The sequence below is a fragment of the Schistocerca serialis genome, chromosome 9 (genome assembly GCF_023864345.2).
Source record: "Schistocerca serialis cubense isolate TAMUIC-IGC-003099 chromosome 9, iqSchSeri2.2, whole genome shotgun sequence".
NCBI lineage: Eukaryota > Metazoa > Arthropoda > Insecta > Orthoptera > Acrididae > Schistocerca > Schistocerca serialis.
In genome coordinates this window covers 415,772,611-415,788,180 of record NC_064646.1, presented here as the reverse complement: position 1 = coordinate 415,788,180, position 15,570 = coordinate 415,772,611, and the positions used below count along the sequence as shown (strand labels likewise).

The following is a 15,570-nucleotide window of genomic DNA, read 5'->3' as shown; positions in this document are numbered from 1 at the left end:
AGCGATAATGCAGAGGACATCTGAGTCCTGCAGTTCCAGTAGCAAGTGCGCTGCTGCCAGGAAATGTGATCTGTCTGTCAGTTTGATTTTGACGCATATGCGGAGAGCAAGTCTTCATCAGTCGGTGACTGATAGGTGCCCAGGTGAAATATTGTGCAATGTATTAAATGATGCCCGGCTGCAAGCCCAAAGTTCGTTTGAGTGAGGTACTGTAATGGCAAATTTTGATGTGTGGGCTGTTCGCAAGATTATGAGAGTGTGTTATTTCTTACTTGGGTCCAGAGCCTTCTCAAACTTATTACAAGAAGCCTCTTAAACTGCCAGTAGGTTGAAAGAAAGTACTTTATTACAATTGGCTTCTTTTGCTCACATAATCATGTTCAAGTGTCTTTGTACTTGCGTTAGTGCATATGGCGTTGGCAGAAAAGTACATGGCGTGAATGAAGTAGCAGTTTATTGTGGTGTGTTTTCTTGTATGAGGGCATGCTGAAAAGTAATGTCTTCAAATTTTTTATTCCGTTCTCAAGATAAAATAATAATGTCGTGCGGCGAGGGACTCCCGTCCGTTAGACCGCTCACCTGGTGCAAGTTTTTCGATTTGACAACACTTCGGCAACTTGCACGTCGATGAGGACGAAATGATGATGAGAAGGACAACACAAGGGAATCGAACCCGGGCCCTTAGGATTGACAGTCTGTCGCACTGTCCACTCAGCTACCGGGGGCGAACTGTTCTCAAGATTGGTGAGGTAATACATGGCATGCACATTACTTGATCGACTTCCCTAATTCATTAATGCATGTTGCAACCCTCTGCTGCTAGAGGGTTCCAGATTGGGCTTGTAACATGGTGATGTGTTATGTAAATGTTGAGGAGTACAGCGAGACTCTCAGAAAACTGAAATCATGCATTCAAAGAGTTTGTTCTCACATGGACACTTTTTCAGCATGACAATACAAGACCATGCATGAGTGCTGCAACATTTGCAACAATGTGACACATTGGGTTCACTGTCATTGATCATTCTCTGTACATTCATGTCTTGGCCCCATCTGATTTTCATCTTATTCCTGAACTTCAAGAACACCTTTGTGGACCCCACTTTGTTGGTGAAGAAGTGATGTAAGCAGAGATGAGGTTGTGGCTGTTTAAACAAAATCAGACTTTCTACAGTGATGGTATTAACAAACTGGTCTCTTGTTGAGAGAAATGTGTTCGTTGCCAGAGTGACTATGTTGAGAAATAATTATGTAGACATGAAGTATAACCTAGTGAGGTGGTGCAGTGGTTAGTGCACTGGACTCGCATTTGAGAGGAAGGCAGTTCAAACCCTTGTCTGGTCATCCTGATTTAGGTTTTCTGTGATTTCCCTAAATCCCTTTGGGAAAATGCCAGGACGGTTCCTTTGAAAGGGCACGGCCGACTTCCTTCCCTGTCCTTCCCTAGTTCTATGGGCCTGATGACCCTGCAATTTGGTCCCTACCCCCAAACCAACCAACCAACCATAAAGAATAAAGATATAGTGTGTTAATAATGTGTGTTTTATTTTAAAAAGCCTTAGGAGCTTTCACATAAAAGATTTGGAAGCATTACATTTCAGCATGCCCTTATATGTGTCTTCCTGACTCTGTATATGTTCTGTCGATACCACATGCACTACTGCACTTTCATGCAAACTTGAAAACAATTTTTTGAGCCAAAACTGGCTGACTGTGATAAGGACTAAAATATTTTATTTCAAGCAACAGGCAGCCTATTTGGAAACGTGACTTCTTATTATAAATTTTGAAGAAAGTAATGCAAATTTCTGCTTCCCAGAACATTTACCTTAATTATTTTCAAACTGAATTCTTTCTATTTGTATTTTCCTGTTCTGCCTTTCAAACTCTTTAATGAGGATTTCACAGTCTTTCCTTGACATCAAGATTGCAACAACTGGATCAGGGCACAATAAAAAATTCTAAAACTCCCTACCACAGAGAAATTGTTTCACTTGTGCTGCATAGTATTGGAAAAAGGTGAGAAGGCGAACATAATAGTTTTGATTGCTTTAACTTTGATAAGGCCTGGATAAATGTCAGCCCTACCATTTTTTGTAACTGCTTCATAATATGCAGCTTTTTAATGCAAAGAGAAAACATGAAACGGCCATCAGAGTTGTGAGAATTAACGAATTCAGGCCCGCCAGACTCTGGGTGGAACGTGACCTTTGAGGATTTTGTTCGTGTTGATTGTAACATGGTGCCCATGGCGTTCTAACATGGACACTTTTTCAGGGTGACAATACATGAGCTGATGCTAAGCTGTTTGCCTGTCAGGCTGAGGATGAGAAAGATAGTGAACAACTGCCAACTCCAGTCAACTTGTGCAAGACAAGGTCATCCATGTATACCCTACATTCTTACACCTCTCAGTATGGAAACAGGTGATAATTTCTTCTCTGCTCAAATCAGCATTGAAAATTCTCTGGACAGTGCTAGGTGGAAGTCACTCTTTCAAAAGAAAATCACTGACAATTTTTCAAAAGAATAAGAAACATTTTCTTTGATACATTTTTCACATACTATATGTATGTATGTATGTGTGTATGTATATAATAGAGGGAAACATTCCACGTGGGAAAAATATATATAGAAAACAAAGATGCTGTAACTTACCAAACGAGAAAGTGCTGGTAGACAGACACAATAAAAAACACACAAACATGTATGTATGTATGTATGTATGTATGTATGTATGTATGTTTGTATGTATGTATGTACCATATGAATATAAGTCTGTGTTATTTGGCACATTATTAAAATAAATGTGAATGTACATATTATGTACTACAGTTTATTTTCGATTGAACTCTTGTGTATTTGAATTTTTTCCTCCATCTCTCTCAGTTATTTGAACCCTGTTATTCTGAACTTTCGCTAATTTGAACTTTTTCCCTGGTCCCTTGAGTTTCTAATTATTGAGAGTTGACTAAGTATCAGAAATTAAAAGATTTGTCAGCTGATAAGGACTGTACAGTAATTTCAGTGTACCTTGCTGTAGAAGGGTGTATAGAAGGGTTTGGCAGGTAAGATTACAGTTAATTGGCATTGCTGCTACAAGAAACAGTTCTTGGAAATTAGAATGTAATGAGGATTTCTGTTTGTTCTCTTAACAATCTTTGGTTGCAGACGAAGCCACAATTCACACAGTTGTAGCACATCATTTTGTAGTGTTGTAGATCAGAGATATTTGATTACTTCAGTCTTTTACCAACATTCTGCTAAGGTATATAAAGGATATTAACTTTCCAGAGGTTTGTGCAGATTGAAGCAATATCTGTGATTGAAAAAACAACACTTACATATACACTGACAGAAAAAGAAATCGCAACACCAAAAATAATTAATGTAGAGTAAATAAATTTTGAGAATATGTTTCTGTAGGTAAATGCAAGTATGCAAACCTACATGCGTTGTGTTGTACTGGTGCCAGATGTCAGTTTGTGGGTTGGAGTTCCATGTCTGTTGTACTTGGCCAGTCAATACAGTGACAATTAATACTGTTTGTGGATGATGATGCAGTTGCCATCCGATGATGTCCCATATATGCTTGATTGGAGTAACATCTGGTAAGTTGACACACTGTAGAGTATGTCGGTAGGAATGGCAATATGTGGGCAAATGTTTTCCTGTTGGCAAACACCCCAAGCAATGCTGTTCATGAATGGAAGCACAACTGGCTGAATCATGACGTTGACATGCAGTTTTGCAGTCAGGGTGCATAGGATAGCCACGAGAGTGCGCCTGCTTCATAATGAAACCTCACCCCATACCATATCTCCAGCTGTAGGACCAGTGTGTCTAGGATGCACATAGATTGGTTGCAGGCTCAGCTGGCCTCCTCCCAGCCAACACATGGCCATCATTGGCACCAAGGCAGAACCAGTTTTCATCATAAAAAACAACAGATATTCATCCTACCCTCTAGTGAACTCTCACCTGACACTACTGAAATTGCGAGTGACAGTGTTTTGGTTGGAGCTGGAACTGATTTGTAACAGTTTGTCACTGTGGTGCCAACTGCTACTGAAATTCCTGCTGCAGATGCAGTACGATGCACCAGAGCCATACACTTAACATGATAGTCATTCGTCTCTGTAGTACCATATGACCATCCGGAGCATGGTTTTCTTGTGACTGTACATTCTCGTGACCACTGCTGCCAGAAAACATGTACAGTCGTTGCATACCTGCCAAGTCTTTCTGCACTATTGCAGAAGGAATGTACAGCTTCTTGTAGCTCTGTTACACAACGTTGTTCAAACTCGATGAGGTCTTGATAATGGCATCTTTGCTGCATTCTTGGCTAACATCAACTCATCATGTTTAATCTCAAAGGTAACTGACACTCATGACCGTTACAGCATGTATTTAAAGCAAACCTGATCTGCACCCTCATAGTGGCACTACTAGCAACTGATGCGAAATTTGAATAGAAGCATCTTTCAGGTGTAGAAACATGCCACCAACTTTAATTTATGTCGCACAAATCCATCTTGGTGTTGCGATTTTTTTCCCCATCAGGGTATATTTGTCTTCATGTATGAATCAAAGTTGACTGATGTAGTCTGAAGGATCAGGATTGTAAATTATTTTCAGGTACCTACTTGATCGAGAGCGTTGTGTTATACAACGTTTCCTGCCATTCACCGAGTATGAAGCTTCAGTTGTTCGAAGAGGTGGCATAGTTGGTGCTCTTCGAAACTGTTGTTTTGATGTGGGTATGTAATAAATTTTTAATATGATATTGATGGTGCAGGTGCAGTTATTAGTATGACTTGTGAAAATTCGTTTATATTTTTTCATTGATATTTACGTTATCATCTACATAATAGTTGACTGAGTTTTCCAGTTTTTATTCACGAATGTCTTATGGCAAAATATCATGGGTAATCTTGTAACTGAGGAAGAAAGTGTTTTTTGCACAGGAGCATTTAATAAGGATAACATGTGGTGTTCACTCCAAAACCTCTTGTAGACAGCTCATTAAACAGTTGGGCATGCCGACAACCACTTCTCGGAACATTTAGTCCCTTATGCAGTTTTTCAGCAGTCAATAACAGTTTGAAACAACAGCAACATTCATAATACTAGAAGAAGGGATGACTCACATTGGCCTTAACTCAGACTAAGTATGGTACAGAAGGAAGTGAAAATTCAACTGTGAAAACTGTTGACCACATACCTAATTATGTAAATAATTTTATAAATAATAAAATTAACTTCAAACACAAACTGAAATCATAACTGTTTTTCACTTCCTTCTACTTCATAGAATAATTTCTGAATTATTTTTTCTCTGAGAAAGTGAGCAACTAGCGTGAAACAAACTTCCTGGCCTATTAAACCTGTGTGCTGGACTGAGATTCAAACTTACCTTTCGTGGGCAAATGCTCTACTGACTGAGCTACCCAAGCACGACTCACCACCTGTCCTCACAGTTCTACTTCTGCCAGCATCTTGTCTGCTACCTTGCAAACTTCACTGAAGTTCTCCTACAAAACTTGCAGGATGAGGGACTGGCAGAAGTAAAGCTGTCACGATGGATCATTGGGTAGCTCAGTTGGTGGAACACTTGCCTGCGAAAGGCAAAGGTCCTGAGTTCTAGTCTTGGTCCAGTACACAGTTTCAATCTGCGAGGAAGTTTCATATCAGCGCACACTCCACTGCAGTGTAAAAATTTCATTCTAGTGTAAAACTGACTCATTCCACATCATAATGATAGGTCACAATTATGATCCATGAATATGAAGATAACTAAACTGAACTGAACAGTTATGTTCTCTTACATTCCTCATGGCAACTTATTTGATGCTGGTTCTCAATGCAAGGAGAAAAATCACTATGTCAGGAGTCCAATGCGAAAATAAAAATACCGCAGGAATAAAGGAGACCACTCACTGAGTTGCATGAAAGATGGCAGCAAGAAATCCAGCATGCTGTGATGTAGTTCCTATTCATGGGATGGTAATAATTACTGAAATTTTTTTGCAAATTGAAATAGTTTACAGTGAAGATATTATGAACAGGACAAGTGTGGTTATATGTTGTAGGGAATTTAGTAGAGGCAGAACAAATGTTTGTGATGAACAGTGGAGAAGAAGTCCTCCCATTTTGTATGATTGGTGGAAAATAAAAAAGAGGAAATTGTTTGTGAAGACCTGCAATTGATGGTGGATGAAACTGCAATTTTCCACAACACTCCGGAACCCTAATTAAAGAGAGACACATAGAAATACTGGCATATCAGAAACTGTGTGCACAGAGGGTCCAAAACAGCTGACAGGACCACAAGAAAAATTGGGTCACTAGTGCCGATGAGTTTCTTGAATAATTTGCATTGGAAGGTGAAGATTTTCTGAGCTCTGTTTTGACTGGAGCTGAAACATGGGTGGCTCACAAAAAGACAGTTGTCACAGTGATGTCACACCGATTATCCATCAGCCAAAACATTCAAAACCACAATTTCGGGCAAAAAATCATGGCCTCAGTGTTTTGGTCAAATTTCTCCCTCAGGGCAAGACCGTCAATGGACAATGATATTTTGAGACCCTAAAAAACTCAAAATGAACATTCAAAACAAAAGGAGACAAATGCCAATGAGAGGAGTGTGTTTGTTACACAACAGTGCCCGTTCTCATACAGCCTTAGCCACCAAGGTGCTCTTGGACCGATTTGATTGGGATGTTTTGAATCCCCTCCCCTATATTCTCCTGACTTGGCTTCAACAGATTATCATCTCTTCAAAACACACATGAATGGAATTAAATTTTAGCTGATGAGCAGGTGCAGAAAGAGGTTCTGAAGTGGGGTAAGGAGCTGACGGGAAAGTTCTTCAAGGGGGGCATAAAGAAGCTTGTGCCTTGGCCCACCACATGCATTAAATGGGTTGGTGATTATGTGAAAAAGTAGCCAACAAGTGTATCAACAATATCCTGTGATTTTCAAATACACTTTTTCTAAGAAACATTTAATAATGCGGTACACTTACTTTCTGAACATGCCCCGTAAGAGGCTGAAAACAGTGTGAGACGTATAATGCCAGAGTGGTCCACACAGTATGTTAAGTTGGAAATTAGTCACTTTTAATGTAACTTTTGGAATATTAATGCTTTATGGCCAATTTAGGGTTCATAATTCTCTTTTTCATGCAAGCAAAGGAATATTACATACTGCAACTGATTACAGTTCTTTCTACCCAGCTTAGTGCAGTAGACTACTTTTGACAAAATAATTATCGGTTGTTTGGTGTGGAAAAAGGACAATCAACATAACAGTCCCAAGATTTACCACTGCTTCGGGTGGCAGCATAATTTCACCGAGGTAGCACACTATCAGGTTGAGCAAAAAACACCACAACTAAACAAACTTGCACGGTGAAAGCATGTTAACACTAATTAACACTGTCTGTTGCTGCATTTGATTGTTATTGTAGCATTACACCATTGTCAAAGTTGAGCAGTCATCAAACTCGAAAGCAAATTCACAGTGTGAAGTAATTGCAAGATATTGTGATTGAGTTAATGACACATGACAGGGCATGAGATCCATCTCGAATGTCGTACATTTTATGAGGTGTTATAATTGTGGTGCGGGGTGTTGTACTCGGTAGAGCAGTTGCCACGCTGCGATCTGTTGAGACTCAGCCCTAGCTTGGAGGATATTCCCCCCCGCCCCCCATGAACCATGAACCTTAGTATTGGTGGGGTAGCTTGGGTGCCTCAACGATACAGTTAGCTGTACCGTAGGTGCAACCACAACGGAGGGGTATCTGTTGAGAGGCCAGACAAACATGCGGTTCCTGAAGAGGGGCAGCAGCCTTTTCAGTAGTTGCAGGGGCAACAGCCTGGATGATTGACTGATCTGGCCTTGTAACACTAACCAAAACGGCCTTGCTGTGCTGGTACTGCGAACGGCTGAAAGCAAGGGGAAACTATGGCTGTAATTTTTCCCGAGGGCATGCAGCTTTACTGTATGATTAAATGATGATGGCATCCTCTTGGGTAAAATATTCCGGAGGTAAAATAGTCCCCCATTCGGATCTCCGGGCGGGGACTACTCAAGAGGACGTTGTTATCAGGAGAAAGAAAACTGGCGTTCTATGGATCAGAGTGTGGAAAGTCAGATCCCTTAATTGGGCAGGTAGGTTAGAACATTTAAAAAGGGAAATGGATAGGTTAAAGTTAGATATAGTGGGAATTAGTGAAGTTCGGTGGCAGGAGAAACAATACTTCTGGTCTGGTGAGTACAAGGTTATTAGTACAAAATCAAATAGGGGTAATGCAGGGGTAGGTTTAATAATGAATAAAAAAATAGGAATGCGGGTAAGCTACTACAAACAGCATAGTGAACGCATTATTGTGGCCAAGATAGACACGAAGCCCGCGCCTACTACCGTAGTACAAGTTTATATGCCAACTAGCTCTGCAGATGATGAACAAATTGATGAAATGTATGATGAGATAAAAGAAATTATTCAGGTAGTGAAGGGAGACGAAAATTTAATGGTCATGGGTGACTGGAATTCAAGAGTAGGAAAAGGAAGAGAAGGAAACATAGTAGGTGAATATGGATTGGGGCTAAGAAATGAAAGAAGCCGCCTGGTAGAATTTTGCGCAGAGCATAACATAATCATAGCTAACACTTGGTTTAAGAATCATGAAAGAAGGTTGTATACATGGAAGAACCCTGGAGATACTAAAAGGTATCAGATTATATAATGGTAAGACAGAGATTTAGGAACCAGGTTTTAAATTGTAAGACTTTTCCAGGGGCAGATGTAGACTCTGACCACAATCTATTGGTTATGAACAGTAGATTAAAACTGAAGAAACTGAAAAAAGGTGGGAATGTAAGGAGATGGGACCTGGATAAACTGACTAAACCAGAGGTTGTACAGAGTTTCAGGGAGAGCATAAGGGAACAATTGACAGGAATGGGGGAAAGAAATACAGTAGAAGAAAAGTGGGTAGCCCTGAGGGATGAAGTAGTGAAGGCAGCAGAGGATCAAGTAGGTAAATAGATGAGGGCTGGTAGAAACCCTTGGGTAACAGAAGAAATATTGAATTTAATTGATGAAAGGAGAAAATATAAAAATGAAGTAAATGAAGCAGGCAAAAACGAATACAAACGTCTCAAAAATGAGATCAACAGGAAGTGCAAAATGGCTAAGCAGGCATGGCTAGAGGACAAATGTAAGGATGTAGAGGCTTATCTCACTAGGGGGAAGATAGATACTGCCTACAGGAAAATTAAAGAGGCGTTTGGAGAAAGGAGAACCACTTGCATGAATATCAAGAGCTTTGATGGAAACCCAGTCCTAAGCAAAGAAGGGAAAGCAGAAAGGTGGAAGGAGTATATAGAGGGTCTGTACAAGGACGATGTACTTGAGGACAATATTATGGAAATGGAAGAGGATGTAGATGAAGATGAAATGGGAGATATGATACTGCGTGAAGAGTTTGACAGAGCACTGAAGGACCTGAGTTGAAACAAGGCCCCCAGAGTAGACAACAGTCCATTAGAACTACTGACATCCTTGGGAGAGCCAGTCCTGACAAAACTCTACCATCTGGTGAGCAAGATGTATGAGACAGGCGAAATACCATCAGACTTCAAGAAGAATATAATAATTCCAATCCCAAAGAAAGCAGGTGTTGACAGATGTGAAAATTACCTAACTATCAGTTTAATAAGTCACATCTGCAAAATACTAACACAAATTCTTTACAGACGAATGGAAAAACTGATAGAAGCCAACCTCGGGGAAGATCAGTTTGGTTCCCGTAGAAATGTTGGAACACATGAGGCAATACTGACCCTACGACTTATCTTAGAAGAAAGATTAAAGAAAGGCAAACCTATGTTTCTAGCATTTGTAGACTTAGAGAAAGCTTTTGACAATGTTGACTGGAATACTCTCTTTCATATTCTGAAGGTAGCAGGTGTAAAATACAGGGAGCAAAAGGCTATTCCCAGTTTGTACAGAAACCAGATGGCAAACAAGAGTCGAGTGACATGTAAGGGAAGCAGTGGTTGGGAAGGAAGTGAGACAGGGTTTTAGCCTATCCCCGATGTTATTCAATCTGTATATTGAGCAAGCAATAAAGGAAACAAAAGAAAAGTTCGGAGTAGGTATTAAAATCCATGGGGAAGAAATAAAAACTTTGAGGTTCGCCGATGACATTGTAATTCTGTCAGAAACAGCAAAAGACTTGGAAGGGCAGTTGAACGGAATGAATAGTGTCTTGAAAGGAGGATATAAGATGAACATCAACAAAAGCAAAATGAGGATAATGGAATGTAGTCGAATTAACTCGGGTGATGCTGAGGGAATTAGATTAGGAATTGAGGCGCTTGGAGTAGTAAAGGAGTTCTGCTATTTGGGGAGCAAAATACCTGATGATGGTTGAAGTAGAGAGGATATAAAATGTAGACTGGAAATGGCAAGGAAAGCGTTTCTGAAAAATTTGTTGACATCGAGTATAGATTTAAATGTCAGGAAGTCTTTTCTGAAAGTATTTGTATGGAGAGTAGCCTTGTAAGGAAGTGAAACGTAGACGATAAATAGTTTAGACAAGAAGAGAATAGAAGCTTTCTAAATGTGGTGCTACAGAAAAATGGGTAGATCACATAACTAATGAGGAGGTATTGAATAGAATTGGGGAGAAGAGGAGCTTGTGGCACAACTTGACTAGAAGAAGGGATCGGTTGGTAGGACATGTTCTGAGACTTCGAGGGATCACCAATTTAGTATTGGAGGGCGGTGTGGAGGGTAAAAATCATAGAGGGAGACAAAGAGATGAATACACTAAGCAGATTCAGAAGGATGTAGGCTGCAGTAGGTACTGGGAGATGAAGAAGCTTGCACAGGATAGAGTAGCATGGAGAGCTGCATCAAACCAGTATCAGGGCTGAAGACCACAACAACAACAACAACAACAACAACAACAACAACAACAACAGCATGATTCTCCTTATCTTGAATATGATGCACTTGAAAGTGATTCCAAAGCTGCAATAATAGGAAATAATGAACATAGTATGATCATAGTGGATGATCAGCAAATAAAAGTGTGTGGTATAGCTGATGCCATAGGCATATTAAAGGAGAGAGGATGTTATGTTTTATGTGAAGAATTAATTATGAAAAAGCTTTTTGCGTGGTGGAAGAAAAAGTGTCCAACTGATTTTGGGTACCAATTTGCTGCTGTGACCAAGTCAGGATTCACTGTTTCCTAGACCAGGTGGATGAAAAATGTGAGAGAGGAGACCTTCATTGTGAAAGACCTCATCTTTTTTCATCAGACAAATGCACCAACCTACAAAGCACTTTGGCAGCGGGAAAGCGAAGGGATTTGAAATACGCGTTGGTGGAATTTCCAATCTTTCCATCAGGTTTGGTACCATCTGTCTTCCACCTTTTTTTTATTCCAAATGTGTGGCTGAAAAATAATTTGAGTTGAATTAAGAGATTATGACAGACCCTCCAAACAACCCTAAAGGGTTGGAATCCACTCACTGAAAGAAAATATTTAAATACTTGCATTGACCTAAGAAAATCAAAACCTGTCGACTGTGCACATTTAAGGAGTTGCACTTGCAATGAATAGGGGTTCGAAAGTGGGCTGCAGTTTAAAGTTTCGATAATTATTGGTCTAATTTAAGTGGTGAAAGAAAATGGAAGTGGTCAGTTTTTCTTGGAGATTGTCTGGAGGACAATAGCAAAATGGTCATGTAATTACTTTGGGAAGGAGATAGGAACACTACAAAAATGTTATATGGATTGGGTTGTATACAACTTTGTACACAACAATAAGGAGAGGGGAGCAACTGTCATCGTATAAAGTCTCGACAGGAGCAGAAATGACTAATGAGCAAGATAACACACCAAACAGAAGGTTTACTTAACTTGTATGAGGTTAATCCCAAAAGTAAGGTCTCCTATTTTTTTTTGTAGGTACATAGACCTGTTTATTTCGATAATGGTGTATATCAGTTTACAGCTGGAACATTTAGCTATTTTTCGACATGATCACCAATTCTGTCGATGCATTTTTGTAGACACTGTGGCAGTTTTTGTATGCCTATGTCATACCAGCTCGCCGCCATGCTGTTCAGAAAGTTATGAACCTCTGCCTTCACCTCATCGTCGGAGCTGAATCGCTTTCTGGCCAGGTTCTTTTAACCTAGGGAACAGGTGATAGTCATTGGGCGGCAAGTCAGGGCTATAGTGTGGGTGGGTGATTATGTTCCACTGAAACTGTTGTAGGAGAGCAACGGTTTTCCAAGCGATGTGTGTGTGTGTGTGTGTGTGTGTGTGTGTGTGTGTGTGCGCGCATTGTCATGGAGAATGTGCACGCCCTTGCTCAACATTTCTCCAGCTCTGAATTGCCCATTTGAGTTTTTTCAGAGTCTCACAGTACGTGTCAGCGTTAATTGTGGTCCCAGTAGGCATAAAGTCGACCAACAATACCCCTTTCCAATCCCAAAAAAATGGTTGTCATGACTTTACCAACAGACTGTGTTTGTTTGAATTTGGCGAAGAAGGATGCTGCCACTGGCGTGATTGTTGCTTTGTCTCAAGTGTAAAGTGGTATGCCCAGGTTTCGTCACCCATGACAATTGAGGCCAGAAAGTTGTCCTGTTCGGCTGCGAGGTAGTGAAGAAATGCGCAGGAAGCATCAACTCATTGCCGCATGTGGTCCTCAGTCAGCATGTGTGGCACTCATCTTGCGCACACCTTCCAGTAGTTCAATGTTTCCGTTAAAATTCTGTGAGCGGTGCTTCGGGAAACCTGAGGAACCAACGTGCAGAGATCATCCAGGGTGATCCGCCGATCTTCATGCATGCTTTGCTTGACCTTCGACTCTGTCTCCTTAGAAATTGACTGTCTCCTGCTCCTTTGTTCGTCGTGAATTTTGGTCCAACCAGCTGTACCCTTTCTACACCACTTATGAACATATTTGACATCCATGCATGACTCACCATACACTTCCGTCAATTGGCGATGGATTTAAATCGTTGCAGTGCCCTTTGTATTTAAAAACCGAATAACTGCACGTAATTCGCACTTGGCGGTAACATCCAACGGGAGCTCCATTCTCAACAGCTGCCAAGCCAAGACTGAGCACCTCAGTGTGGTGTGCGCATGTTTACACACAGTGCGTGAAGCACTCTTCATAACAGTGTGACAAAGTGCCACACAAACAGAGTTCTGTACTTATAAAAAAATAGGAGACCTTACTTTTGCGATTACCCTCGTATTTCTTCACACTCACGACGACTCATTGTAAAAAATGCAGCAAGAAACAGAGTCCAGCTGTCAGAATGTCAGCTAGGAAGAAACTTGCTGTATTGAAGCACAATTGATGGTGTCAATGCCGTGACTAAGCGGTGTGCGCATTTTATCCCATGGTGAAGTGGTTCCGAGTGCAAGTCGGCATGTCGCTGCTGCCATCTGTCATATATCATGGCACCAGAGGGCCCTTGTGGTGCCAAATCACTGGAGTTTGTCTCAGTGGGCATGCATCATTGGACACACCAGATCCCTCTCAATGGCTATCAGCATCAGATGGAAACTTGCTGTTCTGTTTATATGACACCTGTGGGGTGGTATCAATATGTGATACCACAGATTGGGTAGATGATAAAAGATTACATCAGTGGAACAGTTAGAGTGCTTTGTATTATGGCTATGATCTCTATATATATCTTAAAAACCGTAATCCAAATGCAGAAGCTGGATAACAGATAATAAAACAGTATGATGCTGCAGTGAGAGTAAACCTCCTACATGTAGAATTAGACCATTTGCTGTCACGAAAAGGGATCACAAACCTAAGTATTATATGAATTAACATTCCAGTATTGAGGAGAAGAATGACCTCATATATCAAAGGCTCATTCTAACAAAATTAGGCATCAAAACTAGGTTGCACAGAAATAACAGCTGTCTGCTCTAAGGCTTGTTTCATATTGTCATGAAGAAATGCTCAGTACTGCGTAACATTCCTGTGGAGGTTCACAACCTGACTGACTAGATTATAGCCTAACAGAAAAGTTTGAAAAAACTTTCATCAGCAGCAGAATTCAGAAGATTCTTGTGTTTGGGAAATGGAGGACAGGAAACCCTTTGGAAAGGGGACAGCTACATTCCCATGTGAGAAGAGAGTTGATTCAACTTTAAACATTTTAGGAAATAAAGAGATTCCACACATCAGTGATACTGGGTGAGGAGTATCTTATAAAGCACATGCGAAGGATTTTTGAAATGGTTTTCAGTCTTATTCTGAGAATAAAAACTTTACTCACAAAATGCAGAATGGTAACCTTATGACTCAGACACTGTTTATCAGAGCTGAATCAGTCCATTGGTGTATCCACTTTTCACACAGTCAATAATAATTGTGGTGTGTTTTCTTGCACTGTTGCCACTGGAAGCAATCAGCATGGATAACACTTAGGTTTCACAGAGAGCCACATTTTAAGTCATCAGCATTGCAAACCTGTCAGTGAGACTGACATTTTTAGCTGTACAAAAATATGCAATGTGAAACTCTTACATCTTCAAGAACAGTTTGTAAAAGGCAAAAAATACACATGCTTCATACAAGATAAGTCACATTTGTTTATGAGAATCATGTTATTAACAACTATCTTAACTTAAATAGTAAGAATTTGTGGTACTGTACTCATTGCATGAAATAAATCAGGAGAGGACTCCATTATCAATGCTGCTACCAGTTTTCTGCCGGTCAAGCGTAATTAGGCAGTTACTTTAGATCATTCATAGCCAAGTCAGTAGGTGTGTAAATACTTAAGATGAGAACAGAACTTTATGAAATGAATTCAGTGGATGAAGCACTGGCCAAGGTTGTACAGACACATTATATTTTAGTGTGAAAGTGAAACTGTTACATAATCAAACCCCCCCTCAATCTCCTTTTCCTCATTGCATACCTGGACTTCTAATAACAATTAAAAAAAAAAAAAATACTAATGTATGTAACCTGATCCAGGGAATAAAAGAAATGGCGTACATCAAATGTGATGTCCATAAAGTCTGATATTTTGTGCTCTTTTGATTGCAACCTAAGTAAGTTGTCTCTCAGAGACATTAAAGGACTTTTCAATCACCGTAAGTGAAAGAGAGGTTAGACTTTAAAACATTAACAAAGAGTGTATTAGAGACAAAGCACCTACTCTGACTGGACAAAAACAAGGAAGGAAATCAACAGCACCCTTTTCGAAGGAATCAACCTGGAATTTGCGTCAGTGATTAAGCTAAACAGTGAAAACACAAATTTTAATGAGTGGATAGATATTTGTTTCCTGGTACCTCCCAAAAATCAGTTCTAGTTTATGACATGGACTTGCTGCTAAAATCAGCTGTGCCAGTCACAGTTAAGCAACAGCCAAATAGAAACTTTTATTGTGCTTAATAGTTCTTACTTCTTACATACAAACTGCTGAAGATAGATGTTGACTGTGGATATTGTATCACAGACATAGTCCCTTTGACTGTTC

At 40.1% G+C, this 15,570-nt stretch overlaps 1 protein-coding gene across 1 annotated transcript in view; it reads left to right on the top strand.

Moving 5' to 3' along the window:
* The window catches only part of LOC126418626 (protein HGH1 homolog), an 81,455-nt gene that overhangs the window by 15,103 nt on the left and 50,782 nt on the right, over positions 1 to 15,570 (top strand). Inside the window, exon 4 of the mRNA XM_050085471.1 lies at positions 4,642 to 4,763. Coding sequence (XP_049941428.1) covers positions 4,642 to 4,763 — 122 coding nt within the window. The remainder of the gene's footprint in view (positions 1 to 4,641; positions 4,764 to 15,570) is intronic.